Here is a 10,304-nt window from a genome sequence, read left to right on the forward strand (position 1 = left end):
AACGATTGTTTTTGTTAAACTTTTCGCATAGAAATTCCATCCTTTGGCAATTTCACATTTTTTTATGAGTCTTACCAGAAAGCACTTTTTGCAAAATTCAAGCTCCTGATTGGCTAATCTGGCACCACCTTCTGCTTCGGCATGCACTGTGCATCATTTTAATACAACGGTTTTGTAAGCAAGTCCGTAAACATGTGAGAAAAACATAAAAACGTGTTAGTGGAGGTTGTCTATTTGTGTCAAGTACCTTTTTTCGGCAGGCCCCTGCCTTTGCCTGTTCTAGATTTGCGGTCATTGGTGCAGACCTTTCCTTTCGGACTGTGGGGGTCGCCTCCAGTGGCGTCCCCCGACTCCGAGAGGGACTCGCTGGTGGAGTTTCGGGACGAGGTCTTGCGCAGGCGCCGCTTGGCTTTGGCTTTGAGACGCGCCTCGTGAAGGGCTTTCTCCTGGGGCGTCCAGTTGCCGTTCACCTCCGCCTCGTTCAGTTCGTCGTCGTCATCGTCGTAGGCCCGCGCCGCCTCTTCCTGCTTGTTGTCCTGAGAGAGCTTCCCTGCGAGCGGACAGAAGACCATACCATGGCTGTTAACAAACCTGTTTGCAGAGTGGGGGGGTCTTGAGTTGCAATGTTGCCCTGGGAGACAAACTGCCACATTTCAGTTGAACCACTTAGTGTGAAGATGGTACTGATAGCCGACTTGTTTGACGCGTCTGTCAGCACAGTTATGGCATCCAAACTAACGAAGGAACTTATCGCACCACTTCTTTTTCTTTTTTTTTTTTAGCATTTTCTACTCATCTGCCCCATGAAAAGCAATCTCTGCTCAAATGAAACCACCGATTGCAGTCATTTGGTGCATTTTCCACTTGAAATGTCAGATAGCAGGATGATTGTTTAGTAAAAAAACATGAAAAGCGAAACAAATATGGGCAGTGAGTGCTTTTAGATGGGAGGGGTACGTGCTTCCATTTTAGAGTGTCCAATAAGACAGGGCTGCAGTTATTGATTATTTTAGAAATCTATTGCTTAGTTTGTTCGATTAATCGGATAAAACTCACGTTATAGCCTTAATGCGTACTTGGCCTGTAATGAGAATATTTTCTAACATTGGGACAGAGTGAACTGCACAGGAAGTCTCCCTTCTTGTGCAGCACATTATGTACAGACAGAGCAATGAATACACTCTGTGTTTTCTATCTTTTCAAATGCACACATTGTACCTCATTTAGGTTCTGGAAGAAAAGGAACCAAGAACAAGACAAGGGAAGAGTGGACAGATGTGTAGTTAACTTTTGGTTTTGATCTCCGCCAAGGTAGCGCAGCAAGATGGACGAACGCATAGGTGGGGAGCGACCATTTACAGGGCATGCCCCAAACTTGAGACAGCTTCATCCCAGCCTTTAGAATAAAATAATCTGGGAGAACTCTTCCCTGTAAAAGGGAAAATACGAACAAGCCGGAATAAACTAAAATGTCTCTGCTTGCCGAGACCTCTATTCTTTTTTCTAAAAAAAAAGTATTTGGCCACCCATCCAAATGATCAGAATCAGGTGTCCTAATCACCTGGTCCAGCCACAGTTGTATAAAATCAAGCACTTAGGCAAGAAGACTGTTTCTACAAACATTTGTGAAAGAATGAGCCGCTCTCAGGAGCTCAGTGATTTACAGTGTGGAACTGTCATAGGATGCCACCTGTGCAACAAATCCAGTCGTGAAATGTCCTCGCTCCTAAATATTCCAAACTCAACTGTCGGCTTTATGATAAGAAAATGGAAGAGTTTGGGAACAACAGCAAGTCAGCCACCAAGTGGTAGGTCACGTAAACTGACAGAGGGGTCAGTGGATGCTGAAGCGCATAGTGCAAAGACTTTCTGCACAGTCAGTTGCTACAGAGCTCCAAACTTCATGTGACCTTCCAATTAGCCCACGTACAGTACGCAGAGAGCTTCATGGAATGGGTTTTCATGGCCGACCAGCTGCATCTAAGCCATACATCACCAAGTCCAATGCAAAGCGTCGGATGCAGTGGCGTAAAGCATGTCACAACTGGACTCTAGAGCCTTCTCTGGAGTGATGAATCACATTTTTCCATCTGGCAATCTGATGGACGAGTCTGGGTTTGGATGTTGCCAGCAGAACGGTACATTTCTAACTGCATTGTGCCGAGTGTGAAATTTGGTGGAGGAGGAATTATGGTGTGGGGTTGTTTTTCAGGAGCTGGGCTTGGCCCCTTAGTTCCAGCTAAAGGAACTTTGAATGCTCCAGGATACCAAAAAATTTTGGACAATTCCGTGCACCCAACCTTGTGGGAACAGTTTGGAGCGGGCCCCTTCCTCTTCCAACATGACTGTGCACCAGTGCACAAAGCAAGGTCCATTAAGACATGGATGACTGAGTCTGGTGTGGATGAACTTGACTGGCCTGCACAGAGTCCTGACCTGAACCCGATAGAACACCTTTGGGATGAATTAGAACGGGGACTGAGAGCCAGGTCTTCTCGACCTCACCAATGCGCTTTTGGGGAGAGACGCTAACAGCCAATCAGGTAACAGTATCAACTATCAAATTTGGTTGGCCAATTTGTTGTCTCTCGGTTGATTCTTGTCAATAAAACAAGAAAAGTCACCTTGACAGTATGGCAGTCTTTTGTATTTTTTTTTTTTTTTTTCAAACAGACCGTAGAGCTTAGCTGCACTCACCTCTTTTCTTTTCTTCCAACCCTCTTCCGTTCCCTATTCGGGTCTACAGAAACAGGTAGGAAATAAATTGCGGGACTGTACAAATAAAATAAATTACAAGACACAAAAAATCTGCTACTTTAAAATAGTCATTTGGTCAAATAATATATAAATAATAACAAATTCTTGCATACTTAAATGGGAATAACAGACATAATTAACATAACTTAACCTGCAGAAAATACTTCACCTTTCTTCATGTTTACATTTTCATACTTTGCACTTAAGCATTTCTTACATATTCTTTATTTTTGCACCTTCATTTTAGAAGGTTTTTGTTGAGTGTTCAATGTGATTTTAGAATTGTGTGTCAATGCTTGTGTTGACATCACCTTTTTTTCTGCCTTTAATTGTTGAGGGGATTAAAATCAGAGGATGTTTACATTTTAAATGAAAATGTTTACATTTAATATATTTTTCTCCTGGTCCTTATTTTCGGTAGGTCATAAAAAAATACCAATTATTATCTATATCGACCGGATTAAAACACTTATCATATTTTCTGGACCATAGGGCGCACCGGATTATAAGGCGCACTGCCGATGAGCGGGTCTATGCTGGTATTTTTTCATACAAAAGGCGCACCGGCTTATAAGGCGCATTAAAGGAGTTATATTATGATTTTTTTTCTAAATTGAAAACACTTCCTTGTGGTCTACATAACATGTGATGTGGTTCTTTGGTCAAAATGTTGCATATATTATGTTTAACAGACTATCTTTAAATCGCTTTCTGACAGTCTCATCAGGATGCGCCGTTTTGTGGACGGTCTTATTTACGTGGTTCACCTTCGACAGCGTCTTCTCCCCTTCATCTTTGTTGTAGGACGGGAGTTAAGTGTCAAAAGATGGAGCTAACTGTTTTAATGACATTCAGACTTTACTTAAATCAACAACGGAGCAGCATCTTCTCATCTGTAGCTCACTAGTGCAACAACGCCGGAAATGTGTCCCGTGAAAAACAAATCCGACCGGAACTCTAATAACTAAAGTTCCGCGGGGTGAATTATGTATAATATAAGATACAGATACAAGTTAGAACTTTATGCTACTTTATATTAGAAATGGCAACCGCAGAGGGTGAATGCCCCATAACAAGAAGATTGTTAAAAAGAAGAAGCTTATCGACTACGGCATCACCACTGACTACAGTGGCGGACGTGCGCAAATTTTCAGTACTTACGCAGATCTCAAATACACATCAGCAGGTACCAGAAGGTAAGAAAAGGTGGTTTTGCATAATATTGTGAAACAAAACAATGGGTGCCATTTTGCGGTCCTTATACACACACCATAGTAATACTTGTATCTCTGACTACGGTAGCCGTAAAGGGCCGACAATCCATCAAGCGGTGCGGCTTCAAAGTCATACTAAAACATTCCGACAGATTTTTGAGTGCCGTGTGTAATGTTCTTTATTTTCAATGGAACATTTAAAGTTTTGGTGTTTACTGGCGTCATATTGCAGTCTACACAGATCTCTTATGTGTGACTGCCATGTACTGGTCACACTTATTACACCATGTACCAAATAAAATTGCTTTGAGGTTGGTAAGCACAACCAGAATCGTTCCCTACATTAGGCGCACCGGGTTATAAGGCGCACTGTCGATTTTTGAGAAAATTAAAGGATTTTAAGTAGAGATGTTCGATAATATCGGCCGATAAATGCTTTAAAATGTAATATCGGAAATTATCGGTATCGTTTTTTTTGTTTTTTTATCTGTATCGTTTTTTTTATTAAATCAACATAAAAAACACAAGATACACTTACAATTAGTACACCAACCCAAAAAACCTCCCTCCCCCATTTACACTCATTCACACAAAAGGGTTGTTTCTTTCTCTTATTAATATTCTGGTTCCTACATTATATATCAATATATATCAATACAGTCTGCAAGGGATACAGTCCGTAAGCACACATGATTGTGCGTGCTGCTGGTCCACTAATAGTACTAACCTTTAACAGTTAATTTTACTCATTTTCATTAATTACTAGTTTCTATGTAACTGTTTTTATATTGTTTTACTTTCTTTTTTATTCAAGAAAATGTTTTTAATTTATTTATCTTATATATTTTTTTATTTTAAAAAGGACCTTATCTTCACCATACCTGGTTGTCCAAATTAGGCATAATAATGTGTTAATTCCACGACCGTATATATCGGTATCGGTTGATATCGGTATCGGTAACTAAGAGTTGGACAATATCGGAATATCGGATATCGACAAAAAGCCATTATCGGACATCCCTAATTTTAAGTGCGTCTTATAGTCCGAAAAATACAGTACATGGTGATACAGTTTTCAGCCATATCGCCCAGCCCTCAGGAATCGTAAACAAAATTATTCTCAGCAATCCAAACACTTGTACAGAACCAGTTTACGGTTCCCACCCCTAATTTCCGATGTTGTCATAGTTTTGACTGACAGATTCATCCACCTTGCATTATTTCCTGTTCAATACGTTTTAAGACTTAGAACATGGAAGTCAATGGAACAGATTGTGCTTGAACACAGTCCAACGTCCTCCCGCACTTACAGTACATGTCAATGGCTGAAGCTACAGTGTTTGTTTAGGTGGCTTGTTTAAAAAACACTGGTTGAGTTCTAGGAATGTGTGCACACGTGTGAGGAGCAACAACAGGCGGAAGTGGCGTGTTCTTGCAGGCGTGGGAGGAGGCATGGAGCACATGGCGAAGAAATGCTGACGCCTGTTTTTTTTTTTTATTATCATATTACCCCCGCCACTCCTTGCACGCTTTGCTCATAGCAGCTGACCTGACTACATATGGTATGGTAGGGATCATAGCGGGTCACATGACTGGTTTGCAGGAGGGTGGAGTGGGGTAATAAATACTTATGCACAGGCCTAAAGGATAGTGAGAGCTCTTCTGGAGCGAGAGATTACAGGTTGCATTGCTCGAGAGAGAGTATGGGAAGAAGTCCAAACCACAACTAAAGCCATGCCCAGGACTTCTAGGAAAACATTTGCACTGTATATAAACTGCAGTCAAAAAATAAATCATTGAACTCTTTACGGCCACACCCGATGCCTTCAGAGTGCGTAAACAACTGCCCATGTGTCGCCGCCTCCCGCTACAGTTGGTCCTCCCCTCCCATATGTAGGTCACAAGGCCGTAAATTAGGAACCGACCCAACGCCCTGTGCCAAAACACGCAGCCGACCAATCACAGTACAGTAGAAAACCGAGAAGGAAGAAAAAGTTCCGCCAAAACAGGACTTGGACAACTCGTGTTGAAAAGTGAAGCCAGGCAAACTTTTATATGTTACCTTCATATAAGATGGGACTATGTTAACAGTGCAGGGCCTCTGCAAGCATTTAAATCAAACACATCAATATCAATGTTCTTTATGCATTATTGATCTATGGAAGGCTCCAATTAATTCACATCAAATATTCCACTTTAAAGTATTTTGGGGGGAAATATTGCATATTTTGTGTTTGCAATAAAAAAACAACTTTTCTATGACAAAAAGGGCATTTAACAAACCAAAAAAGTTAAAAAAAAAACAAAAAAAACAATAAAAACTTATAATTGACAGATCTGAAATTGATCTAGAGATTTAAGTAAAAAAATAAATTGTATGACTTTAACACTTTAATGAGTGGGGCCCCTTTGAATCCCTAAACTTTGTTTAACTCATTGCTCAAAATATAATGAATCAAAATGAATGTTTACAGATTGACCTATTTAACGTTTCACTTACTTTACATCAAATATTCTACTTTGAAACTATTTAGGGAAAATGATGCACAGTTTGTGTTTTTGCCATTAAAACAGGGTTTTCTTTAACCTAAAGGACATAAAACCTAAAAACCAAAACGTTATATCGACAGACAGGTCTGAAGTTGTTCTAGAGATGTAATAAGCTTTGGTGGGGGAAAAAAATACAGTGGAACGGGGATTCATAAGGCCCCATTCGTCACAGTTGTCCTGATACATGAAACGTGACAACCCCAGGTGGAAAATGTCTTACGGCTGTGCGTGTAAAAGAGTGATTTTGTCCATTTTGTGTTGAGGTGTTCATCATCCAATCCCATGATGGGAGTGCATTTTAATAAAATGCACTTAAAGATAATAAAAAACTATTTGTATTTGCAGTTAATCTTGATTCAATGTTTTAATAGTTTGACAGTCCTACTTTTTTGTAATAATAAAATATAAATATTAAAAAACCCACAGTACACAACTTGCAGATAACTAGGATTACCCAACCATCTCGCAGTATTTTTGATACCATTTAGGGCAGGGGTGTCAAACTAATTTTAGCTCAGGGGCCGCAAGCAGGAAAATCTATTCCCAAGTGGGCTGGAATGGTAAAATCATGGCACGATAACTTAAAAATAAAGACAACTCCAGGTTGATGACTTTGTTTTACTTTGGCCAAAAGTAGAACAAGCACATTAAGAAAACATACAAATCACAAATAATCCAAGTTTGTTGAAAATTCTGAGGAAATTGGTGCCGTTTAAAAAAAACCAGCGAGCTTAGACTTTGTCTCAGTGTATCTACAAAGACAGGATTAAAACTTTAAGTCACAGTCTTTCTGGGATTGAACAAAAAACACAACATGTGAACTCTTCGAGGTATCAAATACCTCCTTTGTCATGTCCACGTATCAATCCAGTGCTAACTCAACATACCGTAAGAAACGGAGGTAAAAACTATTCAAAAGGGTTAAGTTCACTTTTCTCGTGTTTGACAGACATTTTGGGGCAACTAGGGTGCCAAATGACGATGTGTTCGAAGCAGAAGACATAAAACGGCAGGTTTTAAGTTTCATGTGGGTTGAGGAGGAGGAGCCACAGTCCCCCTTTACTGTGTACCTCTTGCTTGGCCCCGGTATAAACCGTTTGCTTGCCTAGCAGAATTGCTATTGTGACATCCAGTGGACACATTTAGAACAGCAGTTTCTTTTGTTTAAAAAAAAAAAAAAAAGCAGCTCATTTTAATACTTGGCAAACTCATCACCGTAGGTTTGACACCACTGCTTTATGTTTTTGCTGTTCTTACATAGACGTGTTTTGGACTTACTCATCTCGCAGCAACTACTTGAAATTTCACACTAACTTAGCAGCATTTTAAAACACTCCTTCATTAAAAGACTAAATTTTGTCTTTTAATTATGTAGTTATTAAGCTATTTATAGAATACACTAGAATGCCTTTAATTGTCACGATGATTTGTTGTCATGAGATTAAAAAAACTCCTTATTTTGAAAAAAATAGTGCAATTAGATAAAGAAAATGTATAAAAAATAACAGGTGCATTGTACCGTTTATATACATGTGTGGAAAAAGTAAGTATGGCAGTGTGGGTTGTTGCACAATCAGTTGCCATGCACTGATTAAATGGTTTTCACAGTAATGATAAGTGGATATTGGACAATTAGGTTGTAACAAAATCTAATGTGATAAGGGTTGGTGTTGCGCATGTGCATTCACTTGCACTTCATTATGAAGGGCCATATTTACAGTCGTGCACAGCAACAACATGCATGTACTGTAGTAGTGTGTCGCATGTCATTAGTATTATAGGTTAATAATTAGGGATGTCCGATAATGACTTTTTGCCGATATCCGATATTGTCCAACTCACATATCAACCGATACCGATATATACAGTCGTGGAATTAACACATTATTATGCCTAATTTGGACAATCATGTATGGTGAAGATAAGGTCCTTTTAAAAATAAAATAAAAAAGATAAATAAATTCAAAACATTTTCTTGAATAAAAAAAAAGTAAAACAATAAAAATAGTTACATAGAAACTAGTAATTAATGAAAATGAGTCAAATTAACTATTAAAGGTTAGAACTATTAGTGGACCAGCAGCACGCACAATCATGTGTACTTACGGACTGTATCCCTTGCAGACTGTATTGATATATATTGATATATAATGAAGGAACCAGAATATTAATAACAGAAATAAACAACCCTTTTGTGTGAATGAGTGTGAATGAGTGTAAATGGGGGAGGGAGGTTTTTTGGGTTGGTGCACTAATTGTAAGTGTATCTTGTGTTTTTTTATATTGATTTAATTAAAAAAATAAAATAACGATGCAGATAATAAAAAAACAATACCAATAATTTCCGATATTACATTTTAAAGCATTTATCAGACATCTCTATTAATAATATAAATACTTTATTCAATGTATACAAATAAATATATGTGTAGTCTTTAATTCACCACAACCAGCCGCTAATAATACATTTCTGCAGCTTATGTAACATTTAAACACAGGCGGTTATATAAACACACCCCATAGAAGGCTACCATAATGACGTCATTGTCATCTATGAGTGACGTCGAGTGGGTCACAAAGTGATGTAAAATTATTTAAAGCTACACAATTTGACTTAAAAAAAAAAAAAAAAAACCCGCCGTGAAGACTGGCGTGTTGTTTTGATTTTTTTTTTTTTTGCTGTGGAGACGTGCGTGGGAGTAGCTCAGGGCGGAAGTGAGCGATGAGCTCTCGTCCAATCAGCAGCGACGAAGGTTTAACACACAATAAACACACAAACAAGCTCGATTAATCAAGTTTGTTTGAATGCAAAAAAAAGAGGACGGATGTTTTTGCGGCGTTACAAGCACGATATTTACCCCGAGTGGGTATGTGCGTGGAGGAGTGGTGGTTAGGTAAGGGGGGGCTCTGCGAAGCACATGGTCGGGCATGCTAACTCTGCAGCCCATCCCATGCGTGGACAATGGAGGACGGCCACAACATGCCAGCAAAGCCCCGCGGAGAGAAAGGATGGAGGACGAACCCCCCCGACATTGAGCACTCGTTAACCGCAGGAGTGACTCACCCTCCGTCTGCTGAGCTGAAGACAAAGCGCCCACTTCGGTCGCCATGACGAGACTCGCTTGATATCTCGCTCCTCCGACGTGTTTTCTTCTTCCACGGAGGTGCCACACAATCCACTGGAAAACAGCGAGTCAAAAAACGCGGAAATGATGAACGAATTTTAGGCGGGAGGAGAAGCGCACGTGGCAGGCTAAATAGCACAAAGAAGGTTGACTATGAACAGCTGGCGAGTTATGTGGCGAGCGTGGGTGCAGCTAGCAGGAGACTGGAGGAAACAACATGGAGGCCAGGCTGCCAGCGAAGCAGGTGAACGCTCAGGCATTTGATGAGGAAAACAGCCTACAAGATAAACAAAGTCTCTTTTTAACTTTCAGAGTCACGTGGGGTGCAGCGCGAAAGGGGAGTGGCCAGAAGAGGGGAGGGGGCTGGGTCTTTCTGACCAATCAGAGAGCAGCAACACGCTTCTTCCACAACATTGCACTATATCATTTTTACTGCCGCTTTTTTTATTTTTTTATTTTTTTTTACCGTCATTGGACTGCAAAGCTTGTGCCACGGACACACACTCAATATATGCAATAACCTCGAACTGCCTTTTAATGTATGCACGACTGTGCAAACTGGGTGTAGAATGCACGTTCGAAGTGTTGTTGTGATACAAACATTCACCAGTAGATGACGACGTGAACAGATTTGTTTTGTGGAACGACTTTCTTGTCC

General features: G+C 40.0%; 1 protein-coding gene across 2 annotated transcripts in view; it reads right to left on the reverse strand.

The window, feature by feature from the left end:
- The window catches only part of LOC133634101 (programmed cell death protein 4-like), a 175,145-nt gene that overhangs the window by 24,658 nt on the left and 140,183 nt on the right, over positions 1-10,304 (reverse strand). The window contains exons 2-3 of one of the 2 annotated variants that reach the window (XM_062027101.1): positions 9,586-9,696; positions 248-550 (exon numbers count right to left, since the gene is read on the reverse strand). In XM_062027101.1, coding sequence (XP_061883085.1) covers positions 248-550; positions 9,586-9,631 — 349 coding nt within the window. In that variant the 5' untranslated portion in view covers positions 9,632-9,696. Of the gene's footprint in view, positions 1-247; positions 551-9,585; positions 9,962-10,304 lie in introns of those variants that run through there. The other variant, XM_062027100.1, reaches the window with a different exon arrangement.

The sequence above is a fragment of the Entelurus aequoreus genome, linkage group LG18 (genome assembly GCF_033978785.1).
Source record: "Entelurus aequoreus isolate RoL-2023_Sb linkage group LG18, RoL_Eaeq_v1.1, whole genome shotgun sequence".
Taxonomy (NCBI): domain Eukaryota; kingdom Metazoa; phylum Chordata; class Actinopteri; order Syngnathiformes; family Syngnathidae; genus Entelurus; species Entelurus aequoreus.